The 23,013-nt window shown below is 44.1% G+C and overlaps 1 protein-coding gene across 1 annotated transcript in view; it reads right to left on the reverse strand.

Annotated features, from left to right (window-relative positions):
• Positions 1–19,401: 19,401 nt before the first annotated feature.
• Positions 19,402–23,013, reverse strand: part of PTGIS (prostaglandin I2 synthase) — a 52,920-nt gene continuing 49,308 nt past the window's right edge. Inside the window, exons 9-10 of the mRNA XM_066623213.1 lie at positions 21,567–21,718; positions 19,402–20,149 (exon numbers count right to left, since the gene is read on the reverse strand). Of these exons, the coding sequence (XP_066479310.1) occupies positions 20,002–20,149; positions 21,567–21,718 (300 nt within the window). The 3' untranslated portion in view covers positions 19,402–20,001. The remainder of the gene's footprint in view (positions 20,150–21,566; positions 21,719–23,013) is intronic.

Consider the following 23,013-nt stretch of genomic DNA (forward strand, 5'->3'; position numbering starts at 1 on the left):
TCCTTCTCCCCTTTGCAGCTCCTTAATGGAGATCAACAAGTCCAGTCTGAGCCTCCGGCTTCCCCCTGCAATTGTGTCCCGGAGTTGGGTTGGAGTGGATTGGAAGTTGGAGAAAGAAGAAGGAGGCAACGCCACCTCGAGTCCGGATTAGGCATTACAAGCAGAGTTAACACTTGGTGGCAAGGGAGGAGGAGGAGGAGAATGAAAGAACTTCATCCCTTTCCCACTCATGATGAAGGGGGAGAGATATACTGGAACAGAGTGGCTTTGTTGAGCATTCATTGGACTTTCAACTCTCTGCCTGGAGATCCTCTTAATTTGGGGCTGTGGCTCAGATCATGCCTGCTTGGGAGGTTGAAATGCCAAAGATTCTCTACATCTGGGTTTAAGGGACACGCTCCCACTTGATGTGCGCCTCGCAGTGGCGTAATGTTCACGTACTAATGTTCACGTACTAATGTTCAGATACTGCTGCCCAAGCAGCCCCTCCTGACCAAGGAATTAAGTCAGATAGAGGTTAAAAGAGAAGATGTTTCAGACCTCATTGATAAATTAATGATCAATAAGTCACCGGGCCCTGATGGCATCCACCCAAGAGTTATTAAGGAACTGAGGAATGAAGTATTGCGTCCAGTTCCAGTCACCACATCTCAAAAACGACATAGTGGAAATGGAAAAGGTGCAAAAGAGAGCGACGAAGATGATTACTGGGTTGGGGCACCTTCCTTATGCGGAAAGGCTACGGCGTTGGACCTCTTCAGCCTAGAAAAGAGACGCCTGAGGGGGGACATGATTGAGTCATACAAAATTATGCAGGGGATGGACAGAGTGGATAGGGGGATGCCCTTTACACTCTCACATAACACCAGAACCAGGGGACATTCACTAACATTGAGTGTTGGGAGAGTTAGAACAGATAAAAGAAAATATTTCTTTACTCAGCGTGTGGTTGGTCTGTGGAACTCCTTGCCACAGGATGTGGTGACGGCATCTGACCTGGACGCCTTTAAAAGGGGATTGGACAAGTTTCTGGAGGAAAAATCCATTATGGGTTACAAGCCATGATGTGTATGTGCAACCTCCTGATTTTAGCAATGGGCTATGTCAGATGCAAGGGAGGGCACCAGGATGCAGGTCTCTTGTTATCTGGTGTGCTCCCTGGGGCATTTGGTCGGCTCCTCTGAGTTACAGGAAGCTGGACTAGATGTGCCTATGGCCTGATCCAGTGGCACTGTTCTTATGTTCACATAGCCCAGTGAAGAGCTCAAAATGATGTGAGCTAGAAGTGGTGTCATTCCTAGGCTTTTCAATAAGTGAAAATGGGGGGAAATCCACCTCTTCCCCCCAGCTGCTCGATGCCCACTTGCTCCCCCCCCCCATAATAACACCTTATTGGTTCCCTGCTGTTGTTTTGCCAGATTTGCAGTCCAAGCATCACTTAGAGCAGTGTTTCTCAAACTGTGGGTCCGGGACCCACCAGTGCATCATGACCCAATTTTTGGTGGTTCGTAAAACTGTCTGGGTAGATTAAGCTATGTGCACAAGGGATAAACAAACTGCTACTTGGGTGGAGCAGTGCTGCCCAGTCATGGTAATAGCCACACCTCTTCATAAATCAGGCAGCAGCCTCTATGGCCTCTAAAAAGTTTGAGAATGACTGACTCCCTCAAGCTTTCTTCCTTCTACTACTCACACCCCTTTCCTTCCTGCAGGTGCTGCTTTTATCCCTGAGGATCCTATTGCCTTTGAGTAGCTGCAGCTGTGCAGCACACTCACTGCAATCTAAGGCCCTGGTGTTAACCCTGTGCTTGCCTGCCAGAGCAAGGTGCCAGTGTTGACACCACACCTTATCTCCTCCAGGGATCCTGCCATTTCCACTACAGCTGTATAACACCTAATTGGCTTTTGGAACAATCAGTCTCATTGGTCAGTTTTGAGTTAAAAAAATTCAGTTTTTGTTACATAATGCAGTTGTGTTTTTATTTTCTGGTTATTTGACTATAACATTTGATAGAATGCAGGTATTTTGATGCAGTTTGTTTCATTGCATTCTGCATTAAATTCCACATTGACTAATGTATAACATGATGGTATTATTCAAAAATATCAAGGTTTTCACAATTTTGGTCACTAGTGTCAAGCTCAGATTGTTGCCTCCCTAAAGCTTGTTGCCCAGTGCAGTTTCTATCCCCCGCATCCGTTAGCTACCCACTGGCTCCTCATAGGATTAATTGCCAGGACTTATCATTTAAGGAATTAAACACTGTTGCTCATACAGAAGGCCTGACTTGCCCAGGGCTGATACAAGAGCTGAGGTGGGGTGCCAAATGCTGCCCCACTTTATCTGGTAATGTCCAGGAACAAAGAGGTCTTTGCTCAAGCCCGGAATTGTGGAAGTTCATTGCAAAGATTCACTGGTGGGGACAGACTAATTTGGGGGGCTGAATAGGTAACATGCATATCTGGGGGTGAGCAAACTTTCTCCACATGTCAGAAAGAAAAATAATGGTGTATTTCACACTCATGAAATACCTGTGGAGTTGTGCAGCAATCTCTCCACGCTAGTCCACCCCTCTTGCCTGCTGGGTTCTTGAAGATGGGTCCCATGTTGCAGACTGGAGTATGAGGTAGCATTTGCTGAGCTCCAGTTCCATCAGATCAGGGCCATTCTGGTGGCCTCACATTCCCCTTTGCCTGGCCAAGGCAACTTTGCCCAGAGCCAAGGCAACTTGCTTACTCTTGTGCAAATGCTAACTCACGAGTAAACACTTAGTTTCTCTTTCCGTAAGGCTCAATACGTTCGCCAGCTTGGAGGCAGGAACTTCCTTTTCGGGTGTTTTTGGGGGCTGTGTTCATCCGATCAGGACCATGCTGGTGTCCTTCGATCTCTCTCAGCCTGCCCTTTCAGAAGGACTAAAGCAAGTTTGCCTACTCATGAGTAAACGTGTGATATAGCTCAGTTTCACTCTCCATAGGGCTCCATGCATTTTTTGTTTTCTGGTTTTTCAGCCATAACTTTTGATGTAATGGAGATATTTCACTCTGGTTTTTTTCATTGCATTCTTTTCTAAATTCCACCCCCAATGGGGCACAATGGGGTTATTCCTAACCATCGTGATTTTAGCAATTTTGGTTACTTGTGGTGCCGCCCTCCCAAGGCTGGTACCTAGGGTGAACTGCCCCTTGCTAGCTCCACTGAGGATACCTATTCCTGTTGTTGGGGTTTGGAAGTTGAAGTTCAAAGATGAGTCTGAGCAACTGGATGCATATTGGATTAAGAGTTTGCCAGCACCTGAGGTTGGGCTTGATCTACTAATCTACGTATGCACAAAGACATGCAAACTGCACAAATGGGCAGGAGGTCTGTTCTAGAGGGTAGAGCCTCTGTTAGCCTGAAGATAACATCAGAAGGTCACCAGTTCGAGAACACTGGCAGTTCCCTGAAGGCTGAGAATGGCAAGACCTTGAAGCAGCTGACAAGCCCAGCTGAGTGATTCCACCTGCTCTTGGTGTGAGAAAGAAGCGTCTTGGCTGCCCTCCATGTGAGAGATCGAGCTGCTTGCCAGCCTGCATGGGAGAACTGGAGGCCAGAAGTGAGACCAAACCAGGAAGATCCATTCTGAAATGTTGTTGGTTCTTGAAAGAGAGAACCTCTATGATTGTAAAAATCCCCTTGAGGGATTTAGAAATGCCTGCCTATGTAAACCGCCTTGAATAAAGTCAGAGGAGTAATCCGATGACCAGAAAGGCGGTATATAAATACTGAGTTGTTGTTGTTGTTGTTATTTATGGACTCTTGTGCACTGATAAGTGTAAAACTTTCTCACTGCAAAAACCAGGCATCAAGTTCAGAGACTTGTAGTTGAGGAAGAGCTGGATAATTTCTGCGACTGGGGTGGGAAGGGATGGGACAGATCCTGAACTCCGTGTCAGGTTGGAAGGCCCAACATGGAATCTCTTAAGTCTGCACTGACAAAGTCTGCTGGCACAGACTTGAGAAGCCCCATTGCGGGGCTTGGGTCTTTCCCCTTCCCCCAAGGAGACTTCTGCTGGCCTCAGTGGTGCCGCTGGATACAGTGATAGCCATTTTGGCACTGCTGTACCTGGCAGAACCACCGGTTTTAGGATTGGGCTGTTAGGTATGCGGTAAATCAAACACCTCTATTACAAGTATGGAGGAAGCTTTTTCATGTCACCCATCAACATTTTTTTTTCCTTCCCCCCTCCATTTTTTTGCTTCCGGTTACCTGAAAAATATTGATAAACTAGAAATCTTCCTTCTTTGTTCCTATTTAGATGATCCTAATAAAAGTAGAGCCATACTTTTATTAGGATCATCTAAAAAGGCACAAAAGAAGCTTTCTCTGGATTTTTTTTCTCAAGGACCAGCTCATGCAATTTTAGCCTTACATGAAGTTTAAAGGCAAACATTTGTGGACTACTGAAATGAAAACTATCAAAATGTCCACGATGTTTTGCTCTGAACCTTTCATGCTTCATTCATAGATTTTGCTTTATACCAGCATTTCCTAATGGATGCTTGGAAATGGGAGGGGGTATAATGTGATATTTCTGCTGTAGTCAGATTTATAGATGCCATCATCAATACAGTAGGCAGTTTTCATAAAATTGGTTTTTTTCTCATTTCCTTCATCCATAAATCGAATGACAAAACAAGACATTGAATGTCTATTTGACTTTAAATGTCTGAGTTCCATTTCACATGTCACATTAATAAAATTCATTCACACTGACATCCAGACTGAGGCTACAGCTCTACACAAATGTAAGTGGGAGTCCTGCTGAACGTAATGCGGATCGCACTTGGTAAACAAGTATAGGATCAGGCTGCAGAAAACCTTCCTAGCTTCTCTGTTCACATTCTCTAGTTGTATAAAGCAAAGTAATAACCATGGAATGTATATTATTGGTTTTACATTTGGAGTTACCCTTGCTCCAAGAAGTTCAAGGCAAAGTACTTGTTTCCTCCTATCCCATTTTATCTTCCCAACAACAGTATGAGGTGGGCTAGATCAAAAAAATGGCTGGTCAAAGATCACTCAGTCAACTTTGTAACTGAGTGGGGTTTGAACCCAGATCTCCCTGATAAGGGGGGGGGGATGGGACACAATTTGCCCAATCAGATGTCCAATCACAAGATGCCCAATCAGATGTCTGCATTCAGAAATGAACTGAATGAATAGCACACAACTTTCCTTTCAAGTAAATATGCTCAGAATGCAGCCCTAGAAATCCATCTCTTAGGTTGCTGTGTTTGCTGTTGACTGGCCATGCAAATGACAAATAAAATAGTGTTATTAACAGAGTGGTCATTGATGCTTTAAATCAGTAACTCAATCATATGGCTAACACAAAAATAGTTTTGAAGACACTTTATTTGTTCTTGAATAAAACATCTATATGTTGTTAGAGTCACCACCAAAGTGCCACCAGTTTAAGAGAGAGTTTCCAGACTATTCTGAACTGCTGCTCAATGCCTGATGTTATAATTCATGTATATTGATATAGGTGATGTTAGTGTCAAGCCTCTCGATTTTTTTTGCCCCTCTTTACCCCATCCGTCAGACTGCTGCTATCTGGATAATGTTTTGGGAACCAGGCTACAGCCATATTAAATGGATACAGCTAGAAGCTGACTTGCAAGTAATGCTTTAATTTGAAGATGTAGTTCCTTCAGGCTTGAGTTGTTTGCGGGAAGTATTGCACGTTTTCTGTGCGCGAGTGGAAGATGTATGGTCCGTTACTCTGGTTGCACTTGTGGAGGAGGGGAAGAATAAGATTGGGGCATTAGTTATATGGCCCCATTAAGAAATGAGTAAATTCCTCACTTGAAATGATTTTGTAAAGACATGCTATTTGTTTTGTCCCCTTCATATTCAGGGTCAGATTCTGTTTGGACTGTTTGGAGAACCTGCAGAGAAATCCCCATGGAGTTGTAACAAAGCAAAACATCTTCTGTTCATACAGAAGATGAACAGAAAGAAGAAAAGACAGACAAATTAGGCCTTCTAATAGGACTTACTGGTAAACATTTTTATTTTAAAAAGCCCACCATCAACACTGGTTAATTTAAGTACTGTATGTACATCTTCTGAATGTACATTTAGTATCATTTTAGTATGGTATACCTGTTCAAACAAACTTGATGTGGGCTCCCTTCCTAGAAAAGATTGAGAAAGGCCTGATGTGCTTCGTGTCATTAATGAAGATGAATCTAGAGTACTAATGGCCTTTAAGTGTTGTAAAACACCATCCAGGGTAGCTCTATGTGTCAATCTGCATTTCCCACCCCAGCCTAACCACCTTCACTAATATTTTGCATGCACTGGAGCTCAGCAGATGAATTATTGAAAGGAACAAAATATTTAACTGCAGGGCCGGCCCAAGACCTCCTGGCCCTGAGACATTGTGCCATATAGCTGCCCTCCCTTGACCAAGCTTCTGATATGCCAGTTTCTTTCCTTTTTTCTGCCCCTGCCAATCCCACTACCTAGACTGGAAAAGCAACAATGACATAGCAACTTCAACGGTTGCAACAGCAGTTCAAAATACTTTTATGAATTACTATCATGAAGCATCATAGTTGGGGCCGCGGAACCCAGGGCAGCACTGTCATTATGTCACACAACACCGTGATGTCAGTTCTGGGTTCTCCCAGACCCCACTTCTGGGTTCTCTTACCAGTCTGGCAAGAGTCTAGCTCAACAAGAGCCTCCAAAGGACCAGGAAGGGGACAGTGGCCAGATTCGTCACTGCCACTTCTTGGCGTTTTGGCACCTTCCTGATTGGGAAAACGCCAAAGCCCTAAGAGGTGGTAGCGGCCAATCAGGAAGCTGCCAAATCACTATGAGGTGGTGGTGTCTAATCAGGAAGCCACCTAAACACTTGGCAGCAGTCAACTGAGTAGCCGACAAAACACTGAGTGGTAGCAGCAGTGGTGACTGCCACTTCTTAGTGTTTCCGTGGCTTCCTGATGGGATCTTTCTTCCTTGTTGGGGTCTCCCTGTCTTCAGAGGGAAGGTAGGTAGTGGCTCATGAAAAGGCTTTTTCTTGTCTCTGGAATGCTTCCTAAGACCTCTTGATTTGCCCAGGTTTTTTAGGGCCAATCTGAATTAGGACTGTGGTGAGGGATAGGATTGAAGTCTCTTCTAGCTCCCACCTTAGTCTAATCAAGATCAGAGCCACCCCCCCCATACCCATGTGTGCTATCTGCATAAGTGGTGCAAGCACACCAGGGCCAATGATGTGATTAACATCACATCTGGTTTTGCCCTTAGATCTCGTCTGAAAAAAGTGCAACCATGACTGCAGGTATCTCTTCTACAACGTTTGGCAAAATCTGTGGGCAATTTGATTCATACACTGTGTTTCTCAAGGGGACAGTCAAGAGTGCATTGTGTCTAGATCCCTTTTGCATCTCTCCTGGTTCTCAGATATCTGAAGAAAAGAATAAGTTACAAAGGCAAGTAGCTTTAATCACTTCAAATAGTAGCCTGCTCATAAAACATGTTGCATTCCAATGGAAAATTTACTGACCACTTGACAATAGCATTCATGATAGCAGGCTGGAATTGTAATTGAGTTGCAGCAGGTGCAGTTGCAGGTCTGATGCTAAAATATACCTCTTTATACTACGTATGAATTCAAGCCACTGGAAAGCCACTAATGGGCAGCCCAATTCTGCCTGGCAACCAGTGGCACCCAGAAACAGCAGCAGCTGCTTCCAAGGGCTGCCAGGCAACTTCTTCATCCCCTTTCCCTGGGTAAGGCAGAAGGCCCCACAATGGGGCTACTTAAATCTGCACCGGATATTTAGCTGGTACACAGTAAAGCAGCCATGTCTCAGGCCTGGAGGTTTTGGATCCAGGGTTCTGGGTCTGCCCTGGAATACCTCCCCCTGCACTCACCTCTCCACCGCCTGGAGCATGGGCTGAGCTCTGGATGGACCTCTGGCTGGCACTGTCTCTGTGCAGACAGGCGCTGAGCCAGTGCCAGCGCTGAGCTGGTGGTGAGAAGTGTTGCAGGAGTGCCTTACGGTACATTTGCAACACTCAGTGCTGGCAGAGGGCCAGTACTGGCAGCATTGGATCAGGTCCTTAGGGCACAATCCTAACCCACTTTCCAGCACTGGCATAGCTGTGCTAGTGGGGCATGTGCTTTATCCTGCAGTTGGGGGCAGTCATGGAGGCCTCCTCGAGATATGGCAATGTTTGTTCCCTTACCTCAAAGTTGCATTACCCTTATGTTGGTGCTGGAAAGTGGGTTAGGATTGTGCCCTTTGTTGGTTATAACAGCTGATTTTTAAAATTATTTTATCTATTCAGATGGAAGGATTTATAACCTACCTTTCCACCCCAAAAAGGCTAACAATGAACCACATTACAAAATAATTCAGAAATGCAAGATTATAACCAAGACAAAAGCAGCAACAAAATACAGGAAAAGCAGTTTACGAGTGGCATTACTGTAAAACGATCTAAAGCATTTTTTTTTAAAAGCTAGGGCACCCTTTTACCAATCTAATAAAAAGGCATAATGAAAGTTTTCAGCTGCCATTTAAAAATAGCAAGAGAGTGAGCCTGACATGTTTCCCTGCAGAGAGAGTTTAGACAAATTCAGGAAGGGGAGATGAATCAACAGCCATTAGTCATGACAACTGTATGGAGCTTTCCAAGGCATCCAGCTAGCTACAGTGGAAAGCTAGATGCCTCTGGGAAGCCCAGAGGAAAGGTACAAACAAATTGATGTAGAATGAGATATTGCCTCTGAATGCTCCAGAGTTACAGACTGTCATAAAGGCTGAGGAAGCCAAAGTATTAACATTTGGCATCTTGTGTAAGAGTAACTGAAAAAGCTCACTTGTACTGAATGGCTCTGAGAGTTTTAAGGGTTTCAAGAGGGACTGAGGGTTGCAAGACACACTGGAGTATGTTTTTTGTGGACGTATATACAGGTACCCTGCTCTGAGATAGGGCAAGGAGATTTATTTATTAAAATACTTATATCCTGCTCTTCCATAGAAAAAGCAACAAAGTAGCATCCTCAGTTGACAGGCATGAACAAGCTTAGCAGGATAGACAATGTTTTTTAAAATGTTGTAAAAGGTGGGGTGAAAGAGCTATGAGATGGAAGAGGTCAGTGGTGTAACTAGAAGGATGCAAAGCACTGAGTTTTGCAGGCACCTGAATGCACCGTGTAAGCAACGCCTCCCTTCCAGAGCCATTTGAGGCGGTGGGAGCAAAACGGAGGCATACGCCTCCATTTTGCTCCCACCACCCGGAATGGCTCAGAAGGGGAGGGGGAGAGGCTGCTTGCATGGTGCGTTCAGGCGCCTGCAAAACTTAGTGCTTTGCGCCCCTTCTAGCTACACCACTGGATGAGGCACAGTCAGTGACCACAGGCAAACTCTTGGCAGCTTCAAATAAAAGTATTTAAAACAATAATAATTAGAATAATGACCAAAAGTGAGACAGAACAGCAGAAGATACTACCCACACTCAATGAGCACAAGGACTTCCTAAAAAACCTCAACTACAAATTTTGAAAATCCCTGATCCTCCCTTTTGCCTATTTTCTTCCTGTTTTGCACCTCAGAGACCCCTGTGATGCCTCAGCATCCTGAAGGGACTACTGAGTCATTCAAAGCCAGTAGCCATGTTTGCCCTCTTGTGTGCTGTTTATTTGAGCATCTTCATCTCCAGCTAATTGGCAAAGGACTTGGTTTTGAGCCCACTCGTTAGTCTGTGAAGCCCACCTGATTCCCAAGAGTGGGAAATTCAGGAACTCATATCACCTTCCCCATTCCCCAGATGAAACCTGGTCAATGTCCAGAGATTAGAAAAAAAGCAGCATCATGCATCCCTCTTGTGCACATATTCAGGTCTGATAACAGGTCTTGTGCACATATTCAGGTCTGATAGGAAAAACATCTGATGCTACTTGAGCGTTCACACTGCTCAAATGTGAGTGTCAGTACCAGGGCCCTAGAATAGTGTGAGTAAGATAGGAAAAGTACAGGATTTTTCTTTTATTTGTCACTTCCACATCCTTGCCAATCTTTGCCATGCCTTAGTTTCCTTTTTGCTACTTTATTCATGCCTTGTTTGTTTTTTACCCATGGCTCTTTCCCTCCATTGTTTTGATTTTTCAGCCACTGAATAAACTTCATTTGCTTTTCCTATGTACCTGCCTGGTTGCAGTTCACTCAGGAGGGACCTGTTTGCCATGTCTACTAATCTGCCCACTTTCTGTTCCTGGTTGGATTTAAGGGGAAGCTCTAAATTTTGGGAAATATCTATTAACCTGGAAGGGAGCCTTTTCCCAAGGCTGCCTCATTCTGGGTGAGGGGGCTGTCATGAACCACTAGGTACCACACCCATTTTGCCTTCTGCCTTCTTTTACAATCTCAATCAGGAAAAACTTTTAAAGCACAAAGGTATGTGTTTTTCCTCCATATTTGCCTCTACGGCAAGGGTGGCATGGAGTGCATGGGGAGGGTGTGTTTCAATGCCCCCCCACCACTAATGATGTTTTTAAAACTGTTTTTAAATTCTCACATGCACACTTTTGGTTTTGATTCAAAATATAATTGCTTTACCCCTGACGGACAATACGGAACTATTTTGTTAAAATGTTTTAAATGTCCCTTCTCATTCACATCAGTCAGCTTTAAATAATGTCAGTAACATTAAAAAATATATATTATCTGACTTTAAATGTTTTAAATGTCCCTTCTCATTCACATCAGTCAGCTTTAAATAATGTCAGTAACATTAAAAAAATATATTATCTGACTACTTCCAGTTTCCAGAAAAATAAAAGATATTTTGGAAGACCATCTTGTTTGATTGCAACCCCATCTTTCTGCAAACTTGAACTAACTTGAAACTTAGTTTGCTTTTTAATATAAATAATAAAAAATAAAATAAAAGTTAAAGTTCCCTGGATTAGAAAATTATACAAGCAGAACCAAATGGCTTCTGGAGTACCTTGTTCTCTCTTGAAATGCACAGCTCCCTTTCAGAGTCAACCACTTGTGCTCCTACAATCAGCCAAAGGTGTCACTCTTGTGTAGTGTAACCTTCTAGACCCAGCTAAAACTATTTGCCTTGCTTCCTAGAGGAAAATGTCACTGCTTCTCATTTCAAGCCAGTGTGCTTTATTGCTTCTCATTTCACAACATTACAGGTTATTTTGGAACAACTTGTAGATGGGGTGTGTGCATGCGTGGTGCGTGCGTGTGAGAAAGAGAAGTTAAAATGTCACCTTTTCTCTCAGCATTTGGCTCTGTGTATTATACAGTTGCATCTCTCTGCTGCATAGACATGCAGTGCTGGGAAAAGCTGTTGATTTGCTGCTGTGATAGAAGCCCAGCTGTTAAAAGCACAGAGACGCTGTCAGAGATGATTTAAAAAAAAAAAGGTCGGCCACTTTAGATTTGACTTCATCACCCAGATACATTATGGCTGGTTTCCAGGCTCCATGTCACATTTGCTGGGGAAAAACTCAAGTTAAGTGTGGGTGCAGTTTGGATTTTTACCTGCTCTAAGGAAACACACACCTAAAAGAACTTCCTTATGCATCCCGACCTTGGTACTAAAGTCCTAAAATAGATCCTGTACCCTGTGATGCAGGTATTGGATCAGCAGCCTGTTCTGAATGGGGTTGACTCTCTCTGAAGAAGCAGGTCCGCAGCTTGGGAGTACTTCTCGGTTCATTGCTGCTCCTGGATGCCTGGGTGGCGGCCGTGGCTAGGGGCATATTTGCCCAGCTTTGGCTGGTGTGCCAGCTGTGACCTTTCCTGAAGCATTCAGACCTCATCACTGTAATCCATGCACAGGTGACATCAAGACTGTAATGCACTCTACATGAGGCTGCCCTTGAAGACTCTTTGAAACCGGCAGTTAGTGCAGAATGTGGCGGCCTTTGTGGTGATTGGGGCAAGGCGGTTTGACTCTGTCAGACTGCTTCTCCTCCACCTACGCTAACTGCTGAGTTATTTCTGAGCACAGTTCAAAGTGCTAGTTTTGATCATTAAAGCCCTTTACAACTCAGGGCTGAGGTGCCTGCTTCCATTTGAAATGGCCTGCCCTGAGGTCATCTGGGAGGCCCTCTTAAGGCTGCCACCAGTTTCTAATGCTCAGCTAGCAAAGACAAGAGAGAGGACTTTCTCAGTAGCAGCACCACACCTATGGAACTCCCTCCCCCACTGAGTTACGAATATAATCTTTGCCATTGGTTTTCTGATGGGACTTAAGACTTGTTTTATTCCTGCTTTCTTTTACCCTCTAAAAACTACTCGGCTGTCTGCTTTTATGTTTGCTTCTATGTTTTATTGCATTTATTGATGGTTTTATTGCTTTTAAATACCAATTGTTTCGGCACTATCCTATGTCTCATTGTGTTCAATGGGGCTTACTCCTAGAAAAGTGCATATAGGACTGTAACCATAGCTGTTCTTTGCCCAAACCAAAAGGTGAGATGGAAATGTTTTCAAGTAAACAAATAAGGTACTATACAGGCAAGCAAAATTAAGGTTGCCACCTAATTGCATCAATGTCAGGATCTGTGACCATCTTTGCAGCTTTCTCAAAGATGCACATGAGCTGAAAAGCACAAAGAGAAATATAACCAGGCACTAAAATGCAGATAAGGTTGGTGCCTGGAAAATTATTCTAGAGGGGATGTTCCATAGTTGAGAGATCTCCACTGAGTACACCCTGTCCTATGTCGCATATAATTGTGACTTAACATACATATAAAAGAAATTCCCAGGAAATGAATTAGACTGAACTAAGAAAGCAGTATTGAATTCAAGATCTCACAGAACTAGTCAAATTTCAATTAGGGCAATGCATTTTTTCCATGGAAATATACTGCTTAAGGTTTGGGAAATGGGGTTTAATGTTCAAACATCATGACAGAGGATAGGACATGGGAAAACCTTAAGCCATGACCCAATCCCATGATCCGGATCTGCTGATATTATGCCCCCAGGAGTGCCACCCTACCCAGTCTAAAGTGGAAACCAACCAGAAAGTCATGAAGATGGAAGATTCAGGAATAGATGGACCACAGATTAGAACCAATGTACTTTGGAATTGTATCTGCTTCCCTCAAAACTAACAGGCAGACTTGCGCTGTCTGATCACTTGACCCTGATTTGTGGTACAGTTGCAAAGACAGGAAAAAAAGCTGGTCATATCGATCTAGTTCAGCATTTCCCAAACTGTGGGTCATGATGCACTGTTGGGTCACAACCCAATGCTTGCTGTTGTGCTGCAAAGCATTACTGGTAACCAGTGAAGGCTGCTTCCAGGTCACTCTGGGTCCGCGACCCAGTCCATTGGCCTTTGTGGGCCCAGAATGCCTTGTGGAAGCAACTTCTGGTTTGCAGCTGCTATGTTTGGTTTACTTCTGCAAGGCATTCTAGGGCCTTTGGAGGCCAATGGAGTGGGTCCTGGGCCCAGAGCAACCCAGAAGCAGGCTCCAATGGCTCCCAGTAATGTTTTATAGCACAACAGCAAGCATTGGGTTGTGAACCAGCACAGAGGACAAGGTGGCTTGTAGTGACATCAAGTTTGGGAACTGCTGATCTAGTCCAGGGGTCTCCAAACCCCACTCCACGGGCCACATCGGGCCCTCAACACCATGTTAAGATATATGATGTGGCCCTGGGGCTGAAAAGTTTAGAGAACCCTGACTAGTCCATTAACATGAGAATGGAAGGATAAAAACATGTCGTGGAGGCAAAAACTCTTGCTTCATGAATCGTATATACTTTCTTTTTTAAATGTACACTCACACATGTTTTTTAAAGTGTAATCTTTCTTCAGCTAAAAGGGCTGGTGTGATGACTGGGAATAATATATCAAAAATGTTAAGGTGTGCAACAAATTCATAAATCAAACCTGTGAAGGTTTGTAGGGAAAGCGTGCTGGTTATTTTATTACACTGCAAATAAGTTTCCATTTTAAAAATGTCAAGTAGCTGGTATTTCTGAGGTGCAAATAAATCCCACCCAAAGTGTAACAGTTAGAGGGGCTGATATTGCACTGAAACCCCTCTTACTATAGTTGCAAATCAAGCAATGAACAGCACTAAGATTATTTATGTCACAAGAGCATCAAATTATATTTAAAAAAGACAATTCTATGCACACATGCTTTGGTGGAAGGCTCACTGAATTCAAAGAGGTTCACTGCACAATTTTACTGTTTGCAGCACTGGTGCAGGGGCAGCTGCACTGGGGCTAGCCATCAAAAAAGCACCGTAAAGCACATGTAAGCAGCGCCATCGGGAAGGCCTGTGCTGTTCAGCAGTTGCTTTGTCCCGATCCCCAGCCTCTGATGGAGGTAAGTAAAGTGCCAAGCAGCACAGGGGCTGGGGGAGAATGGAATGAAGGCAGGGAGGGGGCTTTTCTGGGCAGGGGAGGGTGGATCAGACGAAGGGAGTTGGGATCTGTGCAGCAGCCTCCATCGTATCTTATTGTTCCCTCAGGCCTGAACACAACTAAATGGGGCTGCTCAGACTTGCGCCAGCTAAATAGCTGGTACAGATCCAAGTAGCCCCATTGACCAGGCTGGGGCGTTACTTGGGGTAAGGGGACAAATATCCATTTACCCCAAAGAGGCCTTCAACCTGCTCCTAATGAACGCGGGACACAGTGGAGTCCATGTGGCCCTGCTGCACCAGCACTAGTTAGTATTGGGCTGGTAGAATAAATACGAAGTAGCTTGCACCATTTATTAAGCACAATCACATCACTTTCACTTGTGCTGAAAACACATACATTCTCCTTTCCTTTCTGTTTGCAAAGGAGCATCTGTGCAACACAATTTGTTCACAGAATGCTTTAGGTGTTCTGAAGCCTAGCAGATGTCTCCCTACCCAGAATGAGGCATACTTTTAAGGGCCGAGCTTTATAGGATTGCCATCATTTATTTATGATCGCACTTGTTATTCAAAGCATAACTTTCTCCTCCTGCAGAGATGGTTATTGTAAAATACTAATTAATTTCAGGGGAGAACATATGGCAGCATTTTTTTTCCTTCTTTCTTGGGCCATCATGCCCACAACACGATGAAAAACTAGTGGCTCATTTTTGTCTCTTCCTCAAGACAAACCTGAAGAAACTCTACAGACTTTCCCACATTCTTTACCTTTTTTTACAACTGGTATCTGCTGAGGTTGGCTCACAAACTAGACAATTTGACTGAGTCACAATTGGGGTCTGTGTCCTTGATTTTTGCAAATGTGAGTGGCAGCTGTGTGGCATCCCAGGTTGGACTGGGACGGTGATGTGGAGGAAGGGGAACTTTATCCCTTGCTTCCACATGGTTCTGATCTGGATCTCCCCTCTAGTGATTGACTGGGGAAAAATCAAATTTGCGAGGTGTCAAGAAAGGGCAGCAAGTTGTCAATGATTTAGCTTATTGCTGCATTTTCTCTACCATGAGAAGGCATCATTTATATTATCTCTGTCTGAGGCATCCAACAATCTTTAGCTATTTATGGAAGAAATTACAGCATAATCAAACAATAAACGCATTCACTTTTGTCCATCTAGCCTGCAGAAGTTGTCGTTTGTACACATGTATGCCTTTCAAAATCTGACATAGTGTGTTGACATTTTATAATAGGAATTCCAAAGTACAAAAGGTTAAATATGAAAGCCTGGGAAATGATACCTAAAGGATTGTGTCCTGTATGAACCTGCCTGAACATTACGATTGTTCTCTGGAATCGTAATGACACCCCAGGACAGTGGTGTCACCTAGGCAGGATGCTGGTGACTGAAGATGGAACCTCATCAGTCATGGCATCCTGTTTTTGGAAGTCTCTCTCAAGGGATGGCTCCCTGTGCCAATTTAGATCCCTTTGCTACAACAGGTGAAGACCATTTTGTTTAGACGCATTCATTTTATCTGTTTGAACACTGGAACTTATATCTGCACTGCAGCTCATAATTTGTTACTTTGTTCAGCAATTGTGAATGTTAATTGTTTAATTCAGTGGTTCCCAGTGGCATTCCCTGGGGGGACAGCAGCACTAAGTTTTGTAGGGCACCTCAGCATGCTGTGCAAGCTCTCCCTCCCTGCTGGAGCCATTTTGGATGGCAAGAGCAACTGATGTGAGATGTATGGACTCTGTGGATGCAGCAGGCAAATAATGATTGGAGCTTTGGTGTGGAAAGTACCACTGCCTGCTGCCTCACTGCTCTTAAAGCCAGAGGTGGGATCTCTGGGCCAATATCTACATCTTGGTTTCCACCACTTATGAAGATCAGAGCATGCTGGAGTGTTTAGAGATATGTCCCATGGAGAGCGAGAAAGAAGAGAAAAGAATATGAAGAACGAGCAAAATTTTTAAGAGGAAAGCAAATACCATATAGAGGGCTTCTCCCAGAAGGTATGTTTTCTCAGTTCCAGTCACAGAGATACAATATAAATTCAACAAGGAAAGCAGAAAATTTTTTGAGTACCGTGATGAAAAGTGAGACGAGAAATGAAGAAAATGAGGAAGAGGAACTGAAGCCCTTCCAAAATGGCTTTCACTGCATCCTGCATGAGGGTCTGAGTATGGGAACAAATGTTTGGTTACCCAAGGTAAGCCTCCTGGGGAAGTGGGCTTGGAAGGCGACTTGAATTTGGTGGATACCACTGCTCCCTGTTTTGCTCCCTTCCTGGCCCATTCTGGCACCGCCTGCCATTTTACCTGGATTGACTGGTTTGCCAGTGTGTGGGCAAAGCCTCCAGCCTCCCTGCCTGTGCTCTGCCAGTAAACAACTTTGTGTGCTATCAGAATGTGTTTTATGACTGCCATTAAGGCAGCTAACGCAGGCAGAACAGTAGTTCCGCCAGTGGGGGAGCCCAATAGGATTGTTATACTCCAACAAACAATCTAAATTCTGTACTCAGAGAAGCTGAATTCTTCAATCTGTGTTTATTACGCACTTATAGATCTCTTTGGTTTGCTCGTCCTCTTAGGTCATCAGAGAAGGCCTTTTTACAAGTGCCGCTGCCTAAGGAGGTACGTGGGGTGGTGGCAAGAAATAGGGCCTTCTCAGTAGTGGCACCAACGTTATGGAACTCCCTTCCCCTTGACTTGAGAATGGCTCCCTCTCTTGAGACTTTTCAGCGAGGCCTGAAGACCCTTCTGTTTAAACAAGCCTTCTGAGTTCATGGCCTTTTTAACATCTTTTCTACATCTTTTAGTATTTTTTACTGACCTGATTCCTTACGATCTGCTGCTGTATGCTCTTTTTTACCTGACTACTGTTTTTATGATATCTGTTAATGTGTCATTATGTTTTTATCTGCTTGCTAAATCATGTTTTAATCTATTTTTAACTGTTGTAAGCCGCCCTGGGTCCCTTTGGGGAGAAGGGCGGGGTATAAATAAAGTTGTTGTTGTTGTTGTTATTGTTGCACAATGTAAGTCTGGCCTACACTTGCGGCAGAATGAAGTGGTGGAATAGTGAGGCGGTTGAGTGGAAAGTACTAGCTCAGATTGCAGATTGAAGACTGAAGATGTTGACTGCTCCTCTCCACTGAAAACTTCAGACAGAAAATCTGCAAGCAAGTAGAGGACTGGGTTAGAACCTTTAACTCTTCAGTACTAATTTGTTATTGGCAGGAAACTTTTATTCATGAGAGAGCATTCAAAATGGCATTCCACACCTGCAGTCTCAAGCCTTTTCGTTCACAGCCTTTTACCACTTAATTCTCTTGCATGATGAGATCCAACCTTATTCTGCTGCTGCTAATGATGGAAAGGGGCCTTTAGCTCTGGAAGACACCAAAGCTTGAGACTTGACTTGGAATTGCCCACTCTAACCTTTGTTGCCACAGGGACTAGAAACTTGTGTTATTCAAGAATGAAAGTTGACTTCTCATGATGCTGAATTTTGCATGCATACTAAATGTTTTACTTTTTAAAAATAAACATACATGGAGTTATTCCACTTTACCCTTACAACAATCCTGTGAGGTAGGCTAGGCTGAGAGATGGTGGCCCAGTTCAGGCATAATGCTAAACCACTGTTTAAAGCAGGGATGTCAAACTTGTTTCATACAGAGGCTCCGAAGTTAGCATTCATGGTGCTTGCTGAGGGCCAGAAGTGACATCATTAAGCAGAAAGTGATAGCCTTCAGTGAATCATTAAGCAGAGGATAGCCAGAAATAAGTGCTTTGTTCTCACACAGAAACTCATAGCTGCAAATGACAGAAAAGGAAATGTGCAAATCTTGTTCATATTTTCAAGATGTGAGAGAGATATGAGACAGCCCAATTATCAAGCTGGGAGAGCCCAATTTTAACGGGGGCCAGATAATTTGCTTCCAGTGCCCTTATGTTTGACACCCTGGTTTAGAGCTATGAGAACACCCCTAAGCTGGCAATCTCTCACACTTTAAAAAAGAATGAAAACTTCTGATTTCATTTTAAAACAAACTGCAGTTCCATGGCATGCATGGACTCAGGAACTGGCATCCTAGAACTCAGGAACTGGTAAACTAGTGTGAGAATAAGGGAAGACATCAAGCTAGATCAAACCATGGATTGATATTTTGGCTTATATAACTACAGTAAGTGAATGAAGAACAGCCCCACAGTGTATTACGAGCTGACTACAGTTAGTTAACTACATACAAATACACAACTGTGGTTTGTTCTTACAATGAAAGTGGAAGTTTTCACTCTCCCCCACTTGCATCAAGAGGAGAGGGAAATGTGTGTACCTGTGGCTCCCTTAGGCTCAGTCACCAGGCCATAGAGTGACCCTGCATCACCTGTGAAATTGATGGCTTAGAGCCCAATCCTGGGCTCGGCGTGTTGGCTCACCACGGGCGTGCACTGTTGCAAACATACCATAAGGCACGTTTGCGGGCCCTACCGCCGGTTGAGCACCAGTGGTAGCCCAGCAGTGCCCGGCACCGGGCTACTGCAAGGCGGGCACCCAACCTCCGTCACTTGGCGCTCACGTGGACCGCTGAGCAGTGGAGAAGTAAGCGGGGGTGTGGGGGGAGGCAGGGACTAGCTGGGAAGGGGGGATGCGAGCAGAGGGTGGGTGGAGGGTGGGGTGGAGGCATTATGGGGAGGCGGGAGGCAGGGAGAGGCATGCCAGGGGCAGGAAGTGGAGATGGAGGTAGGCTGGACCGATGGAGCGCTGCTCCACCAGATCCAAAACCTCAGCGTCGGACTCACCACCTGACACAGAGGCACTTGATTCATTGCCAACCTTTTTGTTGGCGGTGAATCAAGTAGCCCCATTGCGGGGCTACTCCATTTACTGGGGAAAGGGGACAAAGGTCCCCTTCTCCGGAGGAGCCACCGGCAGCTGCCCGAAGTGCATAGGAAGCGGCGGCAGCCATTTTCAGCGCTGCTGCAGCTGCGTGCCCTAGGCAGCTCAGGACTGGGCTGTTAGAAGGGATTTGACCCCAGCTTGCCCTATTCAAAGTCTAACACTCTAATCAACACAGCACACTGCCTCTCCATCTCTGTGGGTTTGAGCTTGCACAGAATTGGGGAACGCTTCTCTTGAGGCTACAGATTTATTTTAGTGCAATCAAAGCTTTCATACAGAAAACTACGTTTTTAAAAAATGAGATGCTAAGTCACTGAACATAAGGCTTGGCTCCCTCATCTCCACAACATAAGGTATAGTACTGCAAAAAACAAACACACTCATAAGAGAGCATTGTTCGTGACTATTCCGTAAGAAGTTATAGCTTATAAAAATTGTAGTTTTTCCAAAATAAAAGGAAAGGAAAAATTGTAATAAAAACAGTTGGAAAAGATACACTATTAGGTGTCTCTTTGCACATGACGAGCATAAAAATGCCACAGAGCACAGGTCAAAATAGCCTTCTTGTGACTTTCACATATAAAACCATCCTTTAAGAAATGAAGTGCTGCTTTCTTGCAAAACAAGAATAACTTGTATGAATGCCTTCATAATCATAAAGCACAAGGGTACCCTACTGATCTTTCAGCTTATATCGAATTATGATTTCATGTTCCGGTTGCATCATTCCAAAGCCATATCTTTCCTTGTCGAAGCCCGGGAACTTTGCAGTGGGATCTTTCAGTTCCAAATCAAAATAGCTTAAGAGGAGGAACACACACCTGAAATGATAAAATGATCAGGTCAGCAGTAGCAGCTAAGCTATTGGACTGGTGCAGAGAACCTAACAAACAATGGTTTATTATTGGTTCGGTAATGTTGGTCAATCAGGCTCTGAGCCCGCATGTCTCTTCTCTTCCATACCCTTTCCTCCTCAGTTTGGATGCAGAGCTGTGATAAAAGAATCCTGATTTGTAAAACTACAATTTTGAGGGTCATATGAATTTGAAAACATGGTTTAACTATGGTTTATAAATCAGGATATGAAAATCCAATTTTATCATAATGATAAAAACAAGTAGCAGACAGACCTGAACAATTAATAAAAAACAGTTAATCAAAAGATTTTAATAACATGCTTATAAACAAGAAGGGTGGGGGATTGGAGAATCATCCCAGGTAGGGAATGCCAAAGCTGCCACACCACATAAGAATATAAGAACATAAGAAGAGCCCGCTGGATCAGGCCATAGGCAATCTAGTCCAGCTTCCTGTATCTCACAATGGCCCACCAGATGCCTCAGGGAGCTCACAAGACAACAAGAAACCTGCATCCTGGTGCCCTCCCTTGCTCCTGGCATTCTGACGCAGCCCATTTCTAAAATCAAGAGGTTGCACATACACATCATGGCCTGTAACCACCACTGAGAAGGCCCTGCCTCTGGATGCTGAAGTTCTATTTAGCTATCATGGTTAACAGAAAGCTTTCGGGATTTCATCCAGCCTTTCTAAAAATCCATATAATCCAGACTGTAGAATGCTAGATTGTAGAGTGCACTTAGCTAAAGCAAAACAAGTCTGGCCTTGTAAATTCCCTTGATGGGAGACTGCATGGGAACCATAACGAAAGTGCCTCCAACCTCCCACAAACAGAGTGAGTGTAATAAATAATGCAATGGACACTGACAGCTGTTTGTAGGCAAGGGACAGTTTAGCAACATTTTGTGCATCTGAGGTTTTGCTGCCTACAGTAGGCCTGCACAAGTCATCACCTAAGACAAGCACAGCCCATTGACCAGTCATATATTACAGGGCACCACAGAGATTGCCCCACCTTTTGATCCTGCAGCCTGCCCGAGACTGCAGAAGCAGGGTGGATGTGGAAAATATTTCGCAAGCCACAATTATTGGCTGGGGAGTTGCAGACTGCTTGATGTGCCAGAAACTGTGAGGACTTATTCTATAGGGAAAAATTGATACCCAGTCATAAAGCATGATTATGGATTTTGAGGTAGATGGAGACAACTCCAACAGTTTAACAAATGGGTTCAATCCATATTCACACAGAGAAACAAGTGAAATTGAATGGGATAAACACATCTGCTGATTATTTGAGAAGCTTGAATCCTGCTACAAACCCATCTGGATCAATAATGTAGTTAGAGATGGACACACCATCAATATTATATCTGCACTCACTGTTTCAAGCTGTTGGTTGCAAAGAACCTTCCAATACAAACGTTTATTCCTGCTCCCCATGGCATGGTGTAATATTTGAGCTTTTCCCCTCTTTTATAGAAATCAGTTTTTTCCGTGGCATCTGAATTCATGAATCGGTCGTATCTGAATGTCTGAAAATCAACAAGAAGTATACAGTAAGACGAATCTTTCTTTAGTGGAAGCTAACTGGTGTTTAAAATGCAAGGTATGAGACTGAAGCTGGATATTTAGGAAACACACATTTTTTTTAAGGGATGTCCATATGACAGGGTCTAATGGAGCCACTCAGACAAAACAATACTGCTTGGGCTTGCTCTTAAGACAGTGGTTCCCAAACTTGCTGGCATCAAAGCGCCGTTTTTCCATGGTGTCTTCTTCCCGGGTGTCACTTTCTTGGCTCTCACAAGAATAGTGCGAGAACTTGCAAGAATAGTGCAAGTTCTTGTGCGATCTGAAATGGCGGCACCCAGGAAGAGGATTCTGGAGACATCCTGTCACTCCCCTGGGAGTACCCCACAGCTTTCTTTGGAGCTATGCCCCATGGTTTGGGCACCCCTGTTTTAAGGGGGAACGTATGTGGGCTCACATACTACATTCTCATCTTTCCCATTACGTGTGGAGATCAGAAGTGACCAATCACAGTTTGCAGCTAAACAGCAGGTTTGGACAAATAGCAATCTGAAATGTCTAATATGCATATGAGAGGGAAGGAGGGAGAGTGCAAGCCAGAGATTCATGCCTGCTCATTCCGGTAATGACAAATCAAGATTGGCAATACCTCTGAGTGGCCCCTATGTTGACTTGGTTTTCCCATGCCTGCAGTATTTTCCCTCCCAAGGTGGAGGAGGTGAAGCAGGGCTAAAATCCACCAGTATGCTTTTCTGTGCAAGTCCCATTTAAATGGAGGCAGTTACGACTAACACTGTGCACGAGGAAAGAATTGTTTCTTAAATGCATTGCCTCCCTCAAACAAGATGCCTGCTATTGGTTTTTATTTTATTTTAAAAACCCACTGATCAAGTCGGCTCAGTCTTTGACAAAATGGCAAACCATTGGAGATATCCATTGGAGACTGGTCATCCAATTTCATTGTCAACTTCTTTGGCTTCCCTTAGGTGTGTCAGGGGTGGGATGGGCAGAGGAAGAACACATTAAAGTCAAGCTGATTCTCCTCCCCCCCCCCCAGCAGCTTGGCACCTACCTGTTCTGCTGCCTCCCCCCAGTCAGTGGCATAGCTAAGGCATCTATCAGCTACATAGAGTCAAAGAAGATTTGTAGCCCCTCGCAGACAAAATCAAATTAATTAAGTAAATAAATAAAAAGTGCGCCCCTGATAGGTTCAAGACACTGTGCTGGGGTGAAGAGGGATGGTTATTCTCCCCTTGCTAAATATAAGAGGGGCACCTCTTGAAAAAGTGCCTTTTAC

Source organism: Tiliqua scincoides, chromosome 4, assembly GCF_035046505.1.
Source record: "Tiliqua scincoides isolate rTilSci1 chromosome 4, rTilSci1.hap2, whole genome shotgun sequence".
Taxonomy (NCBI): Eukaryota; Metazoa; Chordata; class Lepidosauria; order Squamata; family Scincidae; genus Tiliqua; species Tiliqua scincoides.